The sequence below is a fragment of the Hyperoodon ampullatus genome (genome assembly GCF_949752795.1).
Source record: "Hyperoodon ampullatus genome assembly, chromosome: 15".
NCBI classification, from domain to species: Eukaryota; Metazoa; Chordata; class Mammalia; order Artiodactyla; family Ziphiidae; genus Hyperoodon; species Hyperoodon ampullatus.
The window spans coordinates 77,805,054-77,824,470 of NC_136928.1; the positions used below are offsets into that span (position 1 = coordinate 77,805,054).

General features: G+C 40.4%; 1 protein-coding gene across 3 annotated transcripts in view; it reads left to right on the forward strand.

The window, feature by feature from the left end:
• The window catches only part of NBAS (NBAS subunit of NRZ tethering complex), a gene marked incomplete at its 5' end in the record, with an annotated part of 354,840 nt that overhangs the window by 259,311 nt on the left and 76,112 nt on the right, over positions 1-19,417 (forward strand). For all 3 annotated transcript variants that reach the window (XM_079721535.1, XM_079721536.1, XM_079721537.1), the window contains 2 exons: positions 483-733; positions 1,744-2,078. In XM_079721535.1, the coding sequence (XP_079577661.1) occupies positions 483-733; positions 1,744-2,078 (586 nt within the window). The remainder of the gene's footprint in view (positions 1-482; positions 734-1,743; positions 2,079-19,417) is intronic.

Here is a 19,417-nt window from a genome sequence, read left to right on the forward strand (position 1 = left end):
ACACAGCATCAAGGTTATGTCTACTATCAGTTCAAGCCTCTTTGATATAAAATTTATGCCTAAAAGTTGGGGTTGTTTCTTCACTTCTCTATTTCCTAAATTCCTGAAATAATAAATGTGTTTACATTTCTATAAGGAAGCTCAGGTTTTAAATTTTTCTTGTGATATGAATAAATAATGCATAGTAGAAGGTGACAGATCTGGGTTCATTTCCTAGCTGGTAAGCACTGGGCAGTTCTCTGTAGACCCGCGTGAGACAACGTGAAACTCATATAGTACCATTTGAAACACATTTGTTTCCCTTTATGTAAACTACCTGCACACACTGGTGGTTTCCTGTCTTTGATTAGGCAGCAAGAAGGGATTTGTAAGAAGTAGCCTTTCTTCCTAGGTTTCCAAACAAACAAACAAAAAACATGTTGTTTAATAAAGGAACCAAATCTTACTGATCTTAACATACTTTCTTTGTCTCTTAATTTCAGTTTGTCCACAGTAGAAATTGAAAACCGAGCCCAGTCCCTTCATCTCTTCGAGACGTTGAAGACCAGTCCCGAAGCCTTTCACAAGCACATGGTCAAGTATATTTACCCCACAATTGATGGCTTTGATCATGAAAGACTGCTGTATTATTTCACTCTGCTGGAAAGCTGTGGCTCTGCAGATTTGGGGAAATACACCATTAAACCAGAAACCCACATTCGGCTGCTAAAGAAATTTAAGGTAGTTGCATCAGGTAAGTTAATCATTTTCCTGCTTGAACTCATTCTTTAAATTTAATCTAGGGCAATTTTCTATATACAGTCCTGTTCCTGCATTGTGGCTGGCATAACTGTGAAACCACAGTATTTTATGCTAATAGACTTTATTCTGTCTCCAACTCCTTTACTTACTGTTGAGGAAATTAAATACTGGAGAAACTTAAGTCACAGAATGACTTACGCAGACCTGGTACTAAAATCCAAAGTTTCTGACTAGTTTGCCAAAGGTTTTTTCCCTGCTTCCACTGGTTATATTTTATCTACATAAATGACAAGGCTGAGACACTTCCCAATAGGTAGTTTGGCAGAATTTCACTTAAGTGGACCTACATGTTTAAAGTATGTATGGAACCCTTAAAATAAGAGCCTTTGAATCTTTGATAAATTGTGGAAATCTTTAGAATGGTGTCTGTAGCTCATAACTAAGAAATTAACCAGGTTAATACCTCTCAAATCTGTATGATACTTTACAATTTACAAGGCACTTGCAAAGATGCATTCATCTGCTATTCAGAACAACTGTGAGTATTTACTTCAGTTTATCAGTGGTTTACTGAGTAGCTGAATTAGACCCTGGACTAGACACAGAGGAAAGGGAGTAAGATTCAATCCCTGCTGTCAGGTAGTTGATGAGATACTAGATGAATAACAAATGAATATAGTGCAGTTTGGTGAGAGCACTGATACAAGACATGGGTGCCATGGGGGGATTGAAGAAGCGAAGAGATATTGCCATCTCCAGGATACAAATGAGGACACTGGGGCTCACAGCAGTTGAGTGACCTGTTCAGGGTCGCACAGTTGGTTAAGTTCAGGCAGGGATTGAAACTCAGATCTTCTGATGGATCTCATTGACAAACGAAGCTGTGCTGTAATTAAACCTTTTCATTCAGCCACGCAGAGGGGCTGTGTGTGTATTTGAAAGCTCCTGTGTGGTTATCTTGGAATGAACTACTCTCTTTTTTTCCCCTTTTCTTTCCGATAGGTCTTAATTACAAAAAGCTGACAGATGAAAACGTGAATCCTCTTGAGGCATTGGAGCCAGTCCTTTCAAGTCAAAATATCTTATCCATTTCCAAACTTGTTCCCAAAATCCCTGAAAAGGATGGGCGCATGCTTTCCCCAAGCTCTCTGTACACTATCTGGTTACAGAAGTTGTTCTGGATTGGAGACCCTCACCTCATTAAACAAGTCCCGGCCTCCTCCCCGGAGTGGCTGTGCGCCTATGACGTCTGCATGAGGTACTTTGATCGTCTCCTCCCAGGTGACCTCATCACTGTGGTGGATTCAGTGACCTTTTCTCCAAAAGCTGTGACCAAGGTAACCAAAAAGATGAGAGTTTAAAGTAGATCGGCCACTTTAGAAGAAATGAAAATTGCTCTTACATTCTGTCGATTTTGTTTTTATTTGCTTTCTTGAAATAGGGAATACTTACATGTTTGGCAGTTTTGTTTTTTGTTAAGCATGAGGTATTTTAACTGGGAGATCATTTTCCTCTATCACAGCTGTCTAGGCAATATAAATCAGGCTTAACTGTTCTAATTTGCACGTACATTTTGTTCATGTTATAGTTCTCATAATATGTCATTTTGTAGTAAATATTCCATCCTGTTCTTTGCAATTGACAAGTGGAAAGAACCTGCAGTGCCAAGCCCACATTACTTGCACTCAGAGCCAGGCTAACAACTTAGCGACAATTAAGTCCAGGTCTTAAAAAAGTTTCACGTGAATGCCACGTAGTACATGACTTGGTGGTAGAATTACCCAGGTGAGTCTGTGAGGCAATTTCCAATGTCCGCTCCATGCCCAGGTCTGAGCCCTTTAATTGGACTCTAATTTCTCCTCTCGATCCATCAACATTGTGGAGTTTCACACAAAATAGATAATGTGGGTTCTTCTCCTCCCCTTCTGGCCCTCTCACCCAGACACCACTCTTCAACAAATGTGAATTTCTCATTGCTTGGACACGGGACATCATCTCTCCTAGAAAATCTCCCAGCTGCTGGTCTCAGCTGCTGAACTGCATTGCGTTTGGAAGTTCCTTTCATTTTCTCTTCCTTACCTTTGCTGCTGCCTTCTCTTTCCCCCAAGTTGGCAAGTCTGCCCAGGACCCTATCCCATGAATTTTTATTATAGCTATTATTATCATGAAAATTGAGTGTAGAGGCTAAGAATCCAAGTCATTCATCTGGAGGTTGGCCCAGGTAGATGTTCAAACATCTGTGGGGAATGCTAGTTTTAACTAACTTGCTAGATTAACAGTTGTGGATGACCAATGACTTCATTTCCTTATTATTGTAACTCAATGAATTTAGTTAATAAATTGGTTGTAAATTTTACAACCACTGCTATAAAGAGGAGATAATCATTTTTGTTGTTTTTAAGGAAAAAAGTAAGGCTGATTGTAAAGGGATGTAGCGTGATATATTTGAAAAGAGCACGGGTTTCGAGTCATATGGCTTTGAAGTTTGAACCTGCCGCTTAACCAGCTACGTGGTTTAGCCTCAGGAATCTCTGTTAACTTCTCCCTTCTTCAGGCAGAGGCAGTGACTGAGGAATCTTGAAATAGATGATAGTATTATCCTACTTTTAATAGGTGAGGAAACGGAGGTTCAACAAAGTTAATTTGGTAATAGAGGAGCCACAATTTGAACTCAAGGAGGCTTATTCCAGGGTCTTTGCTCTTAACCACTGAATGGTACTATTTCTAAGAAGTCATAGAAACAAACAGCTGGAGTCAAGGGACCTGGAGCCTTTGTAGGGACTGTGGGAGAACAGTGGGGCTGGAGAGCCCCAAGCATTTTCAGTCCAAGCGGAGCACCCTGTCTCGGGATGTTTCCAGAGCAGGGCTGAGTCTAAATGAGGAAGGCCCGGCAGGAACCTCACAATGTCTGGGGAAAGACAAGAGTCCAGCAAATATTGGGTGAATCTCCAAGGAGGAGAAGAGGTTTGAGTCCAAGTAAGTACTAGCAGGGCCACAAGTGCGTACTGGAGGGAAAGGGCTGAACCAAGCGGGGAGTTGAAATCCAGGGAAATGGCTCCAGAGCTGGGACCTATGAACCGGCTGAAGGAGCTGGACAAACAACCTGACTGGCCAGGAAGATGGAGGGGCCCAGGGTGAAGGAGGTTTTACATATTTTATATGAGGGCAGAGACAAAGCCCAGCCAGGGCCACGTGCTAATTGTGAGCACGGATACGGGGTGGACAGACAGCCTAGACTTTCCGACAGCAATTACTTACTCCTGATTAAACAAACTTAGGAGTTGGACGTAGAGTCTACTCAGTTTTAGTTGGTATTTATGGTGTTTTAAGTCAGATGATTTTAAGTTATAGCACATTCTCATTACCTTAGTTCCTTAACTGTATATCTTTAAGATGCCCTCCAACCACGAGAAAATGTATGACACAGTTATTTGTGGACATATGTACATTTTTTCCTGAGGAAAAGAGGCATAGCTGACCCAGTAGGGATTGAGTCAGTTAATTGTGGCATTGCTTTCTCTTAGCTCAGATGGTGTAATTCTCCGCAAGATATTCTTTTACTGTAAACTATGTTAAGAGGTAGTTTTCTACTAAGTCAGATAAGGTATAGAAAAGTGAGAGAGATAAATTAATTTGATATCTTTAGTCTAGCTTTATATTTGTTCTCATTTTATTAATTGGCAAGCTTTAAATTTTCCATTCAGTTTCCATTCAGTTTAGATACAATGCATGTTTGAAATCACACAGTGCTATTCTAGAGAGAGAGAGAGAGAGAGACTGTAAAATTCATATTGAAATACAACCCTCACATGTCAGAGGACACATTTGGAAAAGGAAATGCGGCTGGATGTGGCCAAGTTTGCAGAACACCAGATGTTGCCACAGCTTGTACATGGTGTTAAAAATGTAAAATAAGTGTATACCACTCATATATAGTGTGCAGTTTTTAAACGTTTACCCACATTTAATTCAGAGCCAAACTTTTGGAAACGACTGGTGAACATCCAGAGTGCCTAATGAGAACAGTAAGCAATCAATTCAGAGAGGAATATCCCCAAAGCCTGAATTTAGTACCCATTCCATAATGAAATAAGCCAGAGGAGGCTCTTTGCCTTCATGATAATAGTCATTTGCACTAGCAGAATTTGTAGAAATCCTGGGGAGAATATTCACAAAGCATCATTATGTCATGTAGGCCAAGAGTGAATTTGCACGACATTCGAGGTGATGAATATGCAGAAGGGAAAAGAATACAAATGTTTAAAGTGCATTGGCTCCAATTCGGAATTGCTGCGTTTCAGTTGAGTCAGGTCAGAGTTGCTCTCCTATTGCTTTTCCGATTCAGTAATTAGAAACATTTTTGTAGAAGGGTCAGAGAACAAGTTAGTGAGTTAGAAATGGTCGACAAAGCTGAAATGCAGGTCAGAACACTGTTTGCCTGGTTCAGACATGATGTGGTTAGATAAGGGGGTGCTTGCATGTAACCCCAGCCTTCGTGTTTTACACTCAACACTCGCTCTCAACTGCTGGTATAGCTACATCCAAAAATAAGGACGTGGAAAATCCTCATCCTACTTAGGAAATGCTACTAAGAAGTTGGCCCGAATCCTTCTTTAAAAACCCCAGGTAATCACAGAAGTAGAAGAGGTCTTCTAGTATCCTAGAAGCCTGATGCTTCTCAACCTGGAATTGGGTAGGCGTTCACCACCCTCTCCCCACCCCACGTGCACCCTGTGTTTCAGCTCCTACCATTTGTTTTTGATGGGAATGTATCTCCTTCGAGTTAGAGCAGAAAAATTCTTGAGAACCTCTTCTCTATTCTGACCTCTGACCTTCAAGCGTCATTTCTATTGGTAATTAAGGCACTACCTCTGCTTCTGTATTTATTTATACGCACACACATGTGTATAAGGAATCTTTCTTCTTCTTCTTATATTTCCCACTTTTTGGTTCTGCCTTCTGAAGCTGTGGAAACAGCGTAAGGGCATCTCTTTTTCATATGATGTTCAAACTCTTGAACTAGGCTACTATATCCTCCCTTATTCCATTATCTAGACTACTTGCTGGAAGAATAAATTTATCTTAAAAACCATGATATGATCTAAAACTAAAATTTATTTCATAAGTTTAAGTCTCAATAAAAAGGCTGCATTGTAGCTGTAACTTCAGCGTCTTTCCAGTGCTAATACTGTCTTTTCACTAAGGATGGGAGTGCATTTTTCACCATCATGAGCAACTGGTGTCTGAAATCTATATAAAAATGCTGAGATAAGGCATATTTCCTAATTGCATGGCATAATATATGAGTTTATGATGCATAAATCAAATGCATATTATGTAGATTCACTAAGTATTTAGGCATTACTGTGTGCCATATTACAACATTAGTTGCCATTGGAGACATCAAGATGTAAAAGACATGCCTGTAAGAAACCTAAAATTAAGGGTTTCTTTTCTTTACAGTAAAATTATTATAATTGAGAGTTACACTCCCGGTGAAATTAGAAGTTCCTTGAGGGCAAAGCTGTTGCCTTTTCTCTCAAATGCTCCAGAGTATCCAGCACAGTATAAAACAGGCACTCCTCAATGTGGTTGTTCAAATAATTATTATCATAGATGGGCTATTCTTAAATCTTTTGATCTTTGGATGCCTTAATATTCTTAAAAATTGTTGAGGACCCTGAAAAGCTTTTGTTTATGTAATATCTGTTGATATTTGGCATATTAGAAATTAAAACCAAGACATTTTGAAAATATTTGTTTAATTCATCTATAGGTTAATTCATATATAGATCCATTTATAGGTTGACATGAATAGCATCTCTTGATGGAAAATGGAAATATAGCATTTCAAGAAGAAAAAGATAATGAGAGTGACATCATTTTACAGTCACATGTCTGGCTTAATAGAACACGGCTGGGTTCTCGCGTTTGTTTCTGTATTCAATTTTTGTCCTTTTGGCCGAAGAAAATGAAGAGCTTTCAGCCTTACACGGATACAAGGTAGAAAAGGGAGTGCTTTAATAGCCTGTGGTGTAATTTTGGATGTTCTTTAATGCTGCTGTAAAACTCAACAAGTGAGAGATTCTTAAAGACTAGGTGTAGTGTGGAATCAGAAACCCTATCCTTGATCTTTCTGTGCTCTATTATATTAAAACTGTTGTTCTGGATTGCACTTTGATTGGATCTTCTACCCATGTATGATTTGGAATATAATGCACTCAGAGTTTGGAAAATTGGCTCGCTCAGTTATACAAATCATCCAAATGTTGATAAAGTGCATTATACATTATCAACAAAGTCACATGGGTTATTCTGAATGCCCATCTCATCCAGTGAGTTTTTAAGTATTGGGAAGTTGTCAAGCTCACAGTGGTAGGTACAAGTTTTCCAAAACTCGAATTTTTGCTTGAAAGCTTCAATTGTATCATTGGCAACAAATACTGTGAGTTATTTTCCTGGAAGTGACACGCTCACTTTGTTCGCATTGGAGAAGATGTTTGCCACATATTCGAGTCTGAATAGCTGTAGTTTGTCTACCTGTTGTTCTTTCAAGCACAAATGCGTGCCAAAGCAGCTGCTTCAGCTACTCATGACTCAGACAGTCACACAAATGCTTTTTCCTTACTACACTTCAGTACACAGTGAGATGTTTCATGTGTATCTCTCAGTTCTTCACTTAGGTATGCACTCAGTGGTTGAGATTTAATAAAGTCAATCATTTTTACTCCTTCATCAAGAATATTCTCAAGTGAAATGCCGATGGAGAACACAGTGACACTTAGTCCATTTTGGTGCCACTCCCTTGATTGTGCAAAGTCCCCACAGTTTTATCCACCATTGCTTTTTCACCATCATATAAGTGTCAACATAGTGAAAAAAGGTAAATAATGTTTTAGTGGTGAAAGTCAAAAAGGCGAACAATTTTGACTTTGCAGACCTCTTGAAAGAGTCATGGACTCTTGTGGTTTGTGGGCCACACTTGGAGAACCACTGTCATGGGCTATTGTTTCCAAAACGACAGCCAACCTTGATGCCCACATGAAAGAGCATTTCAACTAAATTTCAACTAAAAGTCCTAAATGTTTGTAATTTAAATAATAATGAAGATATGTCTGGTAAGTGCATAAAAGATTGCCTTAAAATTTCAGTGTCTCAAAATAGTTTAATTTCTAATCAGCTTTCCAGATGTGGACGTGTCAGAAAGAATTTGAAAATGTAAATGGAATGTGTACATGGTAATATCATTATATCATCCTTTGAATTTATGAACTTGCAATATATTTTTTCCTTCTACAGATTTCCTTTTATAATTTTTTAGCTAACATATTTATTTTTTAATATTACTCACGCTAAGCAGGGAGTTCTCTGGGAGAGACATATAAGAAAAGAGAAGGGGCTCAGAGTAAGGGTGCAGCTCCTGAGGGGCACTCCTTCAACCTGGTGTCCTCAGCTTTATTCCCAGGCCAGGATCTCAGCTCAAAGAAGAGGTGATTTTTTTTTCTGGGGCCTGGATGCAATAGAGTATGAGGATGATGCTTAATCAAGGTTCCACCCCACCTTCACTCATAGCCCCTTTTAGAATTCAGAAAGATGAAAGTAAATATCAACAATAAATAAATATTGTTGGAAAAGCTGGAATCGGGGAGCATGGCCTGGATCTGCAGCCCAATGGTCTGTCTTTCACAACAGTTCACACTTGTTTGAAATTTGACTAGTTAGAGCTGCTATAGAAAGTAATTCTAGAGGGAAGCCAAGGGTGAGTGCACACTGAGGACAGGCAGGGCTGACGGGGAGTAGCCGCGTTACGCATGGCTTTGAGGTCTGCTCTCCTCCTGTGGGGAGGAATAAGGAGGGGAGAGATGCCAGAAGTGCTCTTCCTATGGTTTCTGCCTGTTGGTTGGAGAGAAAGTTTTCTCCTCGTAATGGAAAGATGAGGAGAGGGCAATGGGCTTTTTGTTTCCTTAACTAATTCAGCTTAATAATGAAACGTCTCACCAGTGGGGGGAGAAAGGAGTCCAGGGTCCGTCGGGACCCGGTCCTGATGTCCCCCCTTCCTGGGGCCACACCTCTTGTACCTATGAGTCTCGTGGCATGTCCTCCTGGGATCAGTAGTGGCAGCAGCACAGCCTGTGCTTCTGAAAACTCTAAGATAGGTCAGAAGAGCACACTCCTCTGACTCCCTGTGGACTAGGCTAAAAATCTACTCTCTATTCCATTTCCTATCTCACATTTTGCCCAACTGGAATGATGATTAAAACTCATCCGAAGTTAAGCAACAAGCTTAAATGAGAGTAGAAATATGCCAAGTATTACAGGTCAGCAACTTTAAAATGGCCCACATTTAAATTCTCATTATTAAATTCCCAGGAAGAAATTGACATCCTTAAAATCAAATCCTCCTGCCCTTTTAGTTAAAGTTCAATTACATCAAAATCCAAAATTCATAAGTTCAACAAAAGTAAAGTTCAAAGATGATATTCCTGGTTTCTGCTCTATCTTAGCCAGAGAGGTCTGAGTTAGGTGTCTGGGTAATATCAGGTTCCTTCAGCAGAATATACCTTCTTACACTTGAGGAGTAAGGCTTCTTCAGCAAATCTGAAGTTAAGTTAATCCCACCCCAAGTTTTCCATGCATCTCATTTTTTAAAACTCTAAAAGAAAAACAGAAAAAAATTAAAAGTTTCAGCATCAGCTCCATTGTAATTTAGGAAACTCAAGCGAATCTCCAGCCCTGAAACGGCCAAGTGAAACAGGGTTCCTGAATCCTGTTCTCAGTTCCAAATACACATTCCTAGAATGCTGGAGAACATGGAAGTGGCTTGGTGGTGTGGGAGCAGAGAAAAGCTTACTGAGTTTAGCTTTGCCATCATATCAGGTCAAACCAGTTGTCTAGAGCTTGGTTGGGTAGGTCTCCCATGAAGGGGTTAAATGCGGTGTGTGTTCTCCATACGCATCCAGACTGTCGCCTCTCTGAGACTGACTTATTTTACATGTCCCTGCCTGCAGTCACTCTGCCTTCCTAATGTCCATTTCCCCATTTAAGCTCTGTGTTCCTCCAGTTAAGTGTCCCAGTGGCCACTGTCGCTGTCTTATTTTTGCTATGGAATCCCACTTGTCTCAGAATCCTGTTCCCTGGAGAGCTTTGCCACTCATGCCCTTGTCTGTTTCTGCTGAAAACCATCTGCAGTAGATCTCTCAACTGAAATCAGTGTAGATGTTTTTGAAACCTGTGCCCCTAAGGACCTGGAGAGGACTATTACGTTTGCTTTGTGCTTGCATCTGAATTGTATGCTTGTGCTCCTTCCATGGGCATAGAAACATTTCTATCATATCTTTGGGGTTTGATGGGGAAAGGGCAATAAATAGCATCGTGTCTTCCCAGGTTGCAATCAGTTAAGAGATAGAGGGTTCAGCTAGATGGAAGCTAAAGTCACTTTATTGTTGGGAGGATTGGAGTGTCAGCCATGGCTTGATTGTCCATGGTCAGCCTTCCTCATACTTGCTCCCTGCCCAGATCTTCAGACAACCATGCCAAGCACAAGGATAGATCTGGAGAGCACGTGTGCTTTCTCAGAAGGGCTGCCTCCCAACTTGATTCCCACTCATGGGACCAGAGAGGTGGCCTCTGGATTAGTGCTGTCTAATAGAACTGTGCTGTGAATGACTTGTGGAATTTGAAATTTTCTGGTAGTCACATTAAGAAAGGAAACACAAAATAGGTGAAATTGTCCTAAATATTACCATTTCAACATGTAATCAGTATAAAAATATGAATGAGATATTTTAACGTTCTTGTTTTTGCATACTCTTTGCCATCTGTTGTGTACCCACAGTACCTGTCAGCATAGACTAGCCACATCTCAAATGCTCAATAGCCATATGAATGTATTGGACAGATAATGCTTCTCTGGAGCCAAAGTCCACGGTTTACCCTTTTGTCTCACAAACGTTTACCACTGAAAGGACAAGAGCAGAAGAAAAGTGTATTCTCCTCACAGGCAGATCTCAAAAAGAAAGGGAAGGGACTAGCCACCTATAGTCAGTTTCTTCCCCCCATGTCATCAGCTGTCACTCCTCCTCTCCCGAGGAGTGACAGGTGAAGAGAGGGGCAGGACTTACCTTCTCGGGACCCATCGGGGGACCTTCCTGCTTTATGGGCCCAGGTGGGAGCTGCAAAGGAGGAGAAAATGGTTCCTGCCACACATCCTAAATGAATGTCCGGCTAAAAATAAATGATAAGACCTTAGGAATTATCTGTCATCTGTGGAAATCACGGTGCGTGCTATGTGATAATAGTAGTAATAGCTCCCATTTATCGTTCACTGGTCATGTACCGGGCACTGGCTGTCCACTTGACCTTATCTCCAGGAATCATCACAGTAGCCCTGCAGTGTAGGTATTACATCTCAGTTTGAAATGAGCAAACTGAAGGTTAGAGGTTAAGTAATTTGTTCAAGGTCAGAAGCAAGGTAGTAGCTGAGTCAGAATTCCAATCCTAGTCTTATCTGTTTAGTGTTAGAGGTCTTTAGCAAATGATAATCCTTCTTCCTTAGACAGGAGCCCACTGTTTTCTGAGGCAACTTGTTCATTTATTGGATACGTTTATGTTATTCTCTTATATGGGGTCCACGTCTGCCCCTTTGATCTGTCTTCCTTTTTGTAACAACAAGAAATAGGACCACTTCCTTCCTTGCTCTTTGGGACATGGAATAAAAATACCATATATCCTCCAAGACTTTCATCCCTCATTTCTTCTTTATTCCTCAAATAACCTGGATTTCATGTGTTTCAATTAAAATCACCTTCACCTTGACACAATTCATGTGTTCCTCCTTAAAAAAAATTTTTTTTTTTAAAAGGGAAAAAAAAATCACCTCCATGTATTAGTTTTCTAGTGCAATTGTAACTAATTACCACACACCTAGAGACTTAATACAAATGTATTGTCTTAAACTTCTGTAGGTGAAAAGTCAGACAAGTGTCTCAGTGGGCTAAAATCCAGGTGCAGGGAGGCCTATATTGCATTCTGGAGGCTCCAGGGGAGAATCCAATGGTGAGAGGCTGTCTTCCTTCTTTGGCTCATGGCCCCTTTCCTCCATCTTCAAAGCCAACAATATTGCATCTCTCTGGTTCTCTGTCTTCACATATTTCTCTCTGACCAAAGCCAGGAAGGGTTCTCACTTTGAAGGATTCATATGATGAGAGGGGAGCCTGTGTGGATAATCCAGGATACTCTCCCCATCGCAGGGACTGTACCAGTAATCACATCAACAAAGTCCCTTTGCCATGTATGGTGGCGTCTTCACAGATCTCAAGGATTAGGATGTACACATATTTGGGGACCATAATTCTGCCTACCTATACTTTTATATATAATAAGGTTTTAGACACTTTATAATAAGGTTTTATAAAAAGACTGAAGTTTAAACCAAAATGGAAAAATGATAAAAAGTATTGAAAAATATTTAACTCAAAGCTGATGTACTGCCATAATACATAATACTCTTTTTTTATATGTAAGTAAATGGATTTTAGTTTATTCAAGATAAGACATATTTACTTTAAAGACAAACTACATGCACCTCTATTTCTAATTACTGGTAAATGTATATCTCCACATTGATCTTTATGTATAATTATCAGTATACATTACAGCAATGCATGAAGATATTTTGATCTTCTTCATAAGTTTTTAAATTGAAAGGTTATATATCAAATGCACGTTTGTCTCAGAAGACACTATTTCTGAAGCTCCTATTCCTGAGTGGAAAGTGGCATTCCTATATCTATCTATCTATCTATCTATCTATATATATATATATATATTTTTTTTTTTTCCCAGTATGCGGGCCTCTCACTGCTGTGGCCTCTCCCGTTGCGGAGCACAGGCTCCGGACGCGCAGGCTCAGTGGCCATGGCTCACGGGCCCAGCCGCTTCGCGGCATGTGGGATCCTCCCGGATCGGCGCACGAACCTGTGTCCCCTGCATCGGCAGGCAGACTCTCAACCACTGCGCCACCAGGGAAGCCCTCCATATATTTTTTAAGACTATTTTTTTAGAGCAGTTTTAGGTTCACAACAAAATTGAGAGGAAGGTACGGAGATTTCCCAGTTGCCCCTCCCCTACACGTGCATAATGTTCCCCCATTATCAACGTTCCTCACTAGAAGGTACCTTTTTTTTTTTTTTAAACAATGGATAACCCTACATTAGCACATCATTATCACCCAAAGTCCGCAGTTTACCTTAGGGTTCATCTTAGTGTTGCACATTCTGTAGGTGTGGACGGATGTACAATGGCATGTATTATCTGTCCATCATTATAGTATCAGTATTTTCATTGCCCTAAGAATCCTCTGTGCTCTGCCTTTTCATGCCCCACCCCTAACCCCTGGCAACCACTGATCTTTGTACTGTGTCCATATTTTTGCATCTTTTAGAGTGTCATATAGTCTATTTATTTATATAGACTATAGCTCATATAGTCATAAACTACATAGCCTTTTCAGATTGGCTTCTTTCACGTAGTAATATGCATTTGCAGTCCTCCATGTCTTTTCATAGCTTGATAGTTCATTTCTTTTTAGCGCTGAATAATATTCCATTGTGTAGATATACCAGTTTATTTATCCATTCTCTTACTGTAGGACATCTTGGCACTTCTAAGTTTTGGTAATTATGAATAAAGGTGCTGTAAACATTAATGTGCAGGTTTTTATGTGGACATAAGTTTTCACCTCCTTTGGATGAATAATAAGGAGTTCAGTTATATGGTAAGAGTATGTTTAATTTTGTAAAAAACTTCCAAACTGGTTTTACTATTTTACATTCCCACCAGCAGTGAATGAGAGTTCTTGTTGCTCCACATCCTTGTCAGCATTTAGTGGTGTCAGGGTTCTGGATTTTGGCCATTCTTATAAGTGTGTAGTGGTATCTCACTGTTGTTCTAATTTGCATTTCCCTGAGGATATATGATATAGAGCATCTTCTTATATGCTTGTTTGCCATCTGTATATATTCTTTTTTAAAAAATTATTTTATTTTATTTATTTATTTTTGGCTGTGTTGGGTCTTCGTTGCTGCACATGGGCTTTCTCTAACTGAGGAAAGCAGGGGCTACTCTTTGTTGTGGTGCGCGGGCTTCTCATTGTGGTGGCTTCTCTTGTTTCGGAGCACAGGCTCTAGGCAGGCGGGCTTCAGTAGTTGCAGCTCGTGGGCTCTAGAGCGCAGGCTCAGTAGTTGTGGCGCACAGGCTTAGCTTCTCCGTGGCATATGGGATCTTCCCGGTCCAGGGTTCGAACCCTTGTCCCCTGCATTGGCAGGCGGATTCTCAACCACTGCGCCACCAGGGAAGCCCTGCCATCTGTATATATTCTTTGTGAGATGTCTTTTAAGGTCTTTGGTCCATTGTTTACTTGGGTTGTTTGTTTTCTTATTGTTGTTTTCAGCATTCTTTGTATATTTTATATAAAAGTACTTTATTAGATGTATCTTTTGCAAATAATTTCTTTCAGTCTGTAGCTTGTCTCTCACTTCCTTGACGTTGTGTTTCGCAGAGCAAAAGTTTTTAATTTTAATGAAGTCTAGCTATCAGTTTTTTTTTTATGGATTGTGCCTTTGGTGTTACATAGCCCCACTCAAGATCATCTAGGTTTTCTCCTATGTAATCCTTTAGGAATTTTTAGTTTTGTGTTTTACATTTAAATATATGGTCCATTTTGAGTTAATTTTTGTAAAGGATGTAAGTCTGTGTTTAGATTGATTTTTTGGCATGTGGATGTCCAGTTGTTCTAGCACCATTTGTTGAAAAGACTGTCTTTGCTCCATTGTATTGCCTTTGCTCCTTTGTCCAAGATCAGTCCACTGTATTTAAGTGGGGGCATACTCATGTTATCCTTTTTTTCCCCTAAATTTTGTGGTGTTTATGGTTGCTATTTTATAATCATACTAAACTTGACTACAAAGCATTACGTTTACTCAGTTTTACAAGATGACTAAATGTTAACTCATAATTTTTTTTCCTAATCTCATAATAAGTATTTTGCTCATTTATCTCTGGTTTTGGTGTAGTCATCATTTGACTCCTTTGATTCTGAACTGAGTGGGTTTTATTCATTCCACATACATTCAGGAACTGTTCATGTGAGCACATTTTCAGTGCCATTGTCCTATGTGTTCTAAACAAATAAAAGACTGCCAAGCTCCTTGCCCTTGAGAGGCTCACAGTTGATGGGAAAAATGTATGCATGTGTAGCAGATGAACTATAATTTAATATAAGATGTACCATTAAGGATATTAATAAATGCTGTGTGTACAAAGGAAGAGATATTCAATAAATATTTATTGAATGCCTTCTATATTCCAGGCATATATTTGTTAATAATGCTACCTAATAGTGATTATTTCAAGGTTTTTAAATGTGCAATATATACTTCTCTCATCTGACCTTCAGCTAGCCTGTGTGTATTATTATAGTTGTAAGCATTATCCTTCCATTCCTGTTCTTGAATGTCTTTGCTTTTAAAGAACCATTTTCTTTTATTTTCCAAGGTGAGAGTTTAGTTTGATAAGCATATCCTATCTTGACAAAAATGCAAAAAGCCAGGAGCTTAGGAGATAAGCAAAGAAGAGCCAATCTAAAAAGGAATTTTTTTTTTTTTTAGATTCCATATATATGTGTTAGCATACGGTATTTGTTTTTCTCTTTCTGACTTACTTTACTCTGTATGACAGTGACTTACTTTACTCTGTATGACAGACTCTAGGTCCATCCACCTCACTACAAATAACTCAATTTCGTTTCTTTCTATGGCTGAGTAATATTCCATTGTGTATATGTGCCACATCTTCTTTATCCATTCATCTGTCGATGGACACTTAGGTTGCTTCCATGTCCTGGCTATTGTAAATAGAGCTGCAGTGAACATTGTGGTACATGACTCTTTTTGAATTATGGTTTTCTCAGGGTATATGCCCAGTAGTGGGATTGCTGGGTCACATGGTAGTTCTATTTTTAGTTTTTTAAGGAACCTCCATACTGTTCTCCAGAGTGGCTGTAAGAAGTTAAAAAAAAGGCACTTTCCAAGTGAGTTAAAAATCATACTGTTATTCAGATATTCAATAAATATGTATTGAGTTCATACTAAAAAAAATAAAATAAATAAAAAGGAATTGTTTTTCCAGTGTGATTGTCAAAGGCACACAATAAAGGGAGCAGGCAGAACACTTGAAGGATAAGAGAATACAGTTTTTGAAATGTGATGTGATGTAACAGAATTTACTCATAAATTATAGACAGTCCTATGAAAAATGATCTTCTGTTACAAGACTCTAAGGAAAAGAAAGGCTCTCCTGTTAAAGTTTTTACATGGTCTTTATTTGTCCTACTTGCCCTTTTCCCATTTATTAAAAGTAAAAAATCCATAAGTTCCCAGAGAAGTTGGGAACAGGATCTCTTGAAGTGTGGATCATTAGCTAATATGTTCATTCACTGACCAAATATTTATTGAGTGCTGGGAAGGACAGCCTCTAAGATGGCCCTTAATGATCCCTACCTTCCAGTATTTAATCCCTTGTGTAATCCCCTCCCCTTGAGTGTGGGCTGGACTTGCTAATTTACTTTTAACCAGCAGAATACATACAGTAAAAGTGTTGGGACACCATTTACAAAATTAAGTTATACAAAGACTGTGGCTTCTTCTTGGATGCTCTCTTCTTCTTGGATCATTCACTCTTGGGGAATCCAGCTGCCCTGTTGTGAAGAGCCCCACATGGCAGGAGACCAAGAACGCTAATAACCATGTGAGTAAACATTGACGTGCATCTCTTCCTGCCACCCAACCAAGTCATCAGATGAAACCACAATCTTGGCCAGTGGTTCGATTATAACCTCGTGAGAGATTTTAATCCAGAGGTACCTCGCCAAGCCACACCAGATTCATGATTCATAGGAACTGAGAGATAATCAATATTTTAAGCTTCTGAATTTGGATAATTTGTTATACAAGAATGGAGAATCAACATCAGTGCCTACTATGTATCCACAGGTGTTCTCAGTGCTGGGTATATAGCACTAAACAGCACAGACAAACGTCTCTGACCTTAGGGAACCTGCGCCAGGGAGAGGTGGAAATGGGTCAGTAAACAAAATGATTAAGTTCAGATATGTGAAATGGTAGTAAGTTCAAGAGGAAAATAAACCTGGAAGGACTCAGAAGTGCAAGACAGCAGGACTGCTGCAATTTAAAGTAAGATGGTTGAAGAAGACCTCATTGAGAAAGTAATATTTGAGCAAAGAGCTTAAGGAAGTAAGGCAGCAACAAGCTGTTGCTTATTGAAGGGAAGATGGACTAGGAAGTGGAAGGTCCTGAGAGGGAGTGTGTGGGGCTTGTTTGAGGAGCGGCGAAGAGGCCAGGTGACTGCAGTGGGATGGGAGACAGAGCAGTGGGAGGGGACGATAGGACCCGGGCGGCGTGGACAGGGTCTCCTATGAATGAGACCCACTGGAGAACTGTGATCGGGCCTGGCGTTGACACAGGGTCACTCTGCTGCTGTATTGAAAGTATTATAGGAGGTAATGGTAGAAGTAAGGAGACAGAGCTTAGGAGGCAGCTGCAGTTTTCTAAGTCCAGGATGAGGGTGGTAGCAGTGACAGTGGGGAGAAGTGGTCAAATTCTGGATTTACTCGGAAGATGGAGCCAAAGGGATTTGCTGATGGACTTGCTGTGGAATGTGAGGAAATGTTAATAATTCAGGATGGTGTCAAGATGGTTGGTCTGAACAACTGGAAAGGTGGATTTGCCATTTACTAAGATTGGGAAGGAGCAGCTTTTGGGGTAGGATCAGGAGTTTTTGCTGTTGCTTGACTTTTAAAACTGATGTGACTAGGGCTTCCCTGGTGGCACAGTGGTTGAGAGTCCGCCTGCCGATGCAGGGGACACGGGTTCGTGCCCCAGTCTGGGAAGATCCCACATGCCGCGGAGCGGCTGGGCCCGTGAGCCATGGCTGCTGAGCCTGCGCGTCCGGAGCCTGTGCTCCGCAACGGGAGAGGCCACAGCAGTGAGAGGCCCGCGTACCGCAAAAAAAAAAAAAAAAAAAAAAAAAAAAACTGATGTGACTTTCTGTAAGAGTACACCATTGGAAGAAGATGGGTGATGGGTACATGGGACCTCTCTGTGCTGTTTAGCAATGTCTCATAACTATTTCAAAATAAAGAGGGTTTTTTTTGGTTTTGTTTTTTAAAGAGTGATATGGCTTTTAAACACCCAAGTCCCGCTGTTGACAGGCAGTTGTATATATGACTCTGAAGTTCAGCAGAGAAGCCTGGGCTGCAGAAATACGTTTGGGGATTGTCAGTGTAGAAAAGAGTCAAAACCAGGGGGCTGGATGAGATTCCCAAGGGAGCGAGTTCGGTAGAAGAGAGGGGAATAGAGGCTGACGGCCCAGGGCTCTCCAGTATTAAGGGTCAAGGACGAGGAGGAACCAACAAAGACTGACAAGAAGAGTTTTAAGATTTAAAAAATGTAACAATATTTTTATTCATTCATGGAAAAAACATAGGAAGACAAGGGGAGAATTTCTGAGGTAAGTGGTGGCAGTGGATGGGACCTAGAGCCCAGGTGGAACAGTTGGCCTTTGGCAGGATCCCTGTCACTTTCCCGTGATAGCGGGAGGGAGGCAGGGCTGCTGACGGACCCGGCTGCAGGGAGGCGGATAGATACGGGGGAAGGAGGCGGTAGACATTCTGTTCTGGCTGCTTCTGTTTTCTCAGTTAACGAGGAGGCAAAGAAATTAGCGGAGTGTAAGTGTAAAGGAGGGAGTGTTGGAGATTTGAGAGAGGAGACAGGACAGAACAGTCATTTAGGAGAATGGGGAGATAGACAGGGAATTGGGGTCAGCTTGCTGGGCCCCTAAGGGCGTCATAATGAGCTCCTCGTCCAGTTTCCAGCATAGCTCTGCTTACGAACTCTCAGTGTTCACAAGTCTGCTGATCTTTGAATCTTCATGCGTTGGACAAACGTACCTCCCCTCCAGTGCCTGGGCTTTTCCTGTACTTTATCCCATCAAGTCATCCTTTTGCCAGGTACCTGTTTTTAATCCTTAATCAGATTTACATACTCATAAAATATAGATTAAAGTTTTTCCTTTTCAATTCAGCAGTTTCTTTATTATGAAGTACACATACTAGGATTCCTTACCTAAATGATTTAATAACAGCATAGTCATTTGAACCATGCATGAGTCATAGTAAAGGTTACAATAGATATTTGCTACAGTTGTTAATACTGTTGTTGCTACTGCTTTTGCTTTTATTGAGCGCTATGCTAGTCCTGCGGTGAGAGCCCAAAGGACATTTGAGATATGGTCCCTGCTTCCAGTGGGCTTACAGTCTAGGAATACAAGGCAAACATTCATATAAACAGAGCAAGGAATACAAGGAAGCAGTGAAAGTAGACACTGAATCTGAGTGTGATAACTTCCCCGCACATTAGGACATTTGACATTGACAGATATCCCATGGGGGTGGTTATGAAGCAAGTATTATCATCTCTAGCCTGAAAGTGAGATTCCTAAAGGACGATTGTCCAAAGTTTAATAAACAGTAAGTGTCCGATCCCATTTTCACATCCAGGTTTCCTGATTGCAAATTGGATGTTGATTGCATGGCACTATT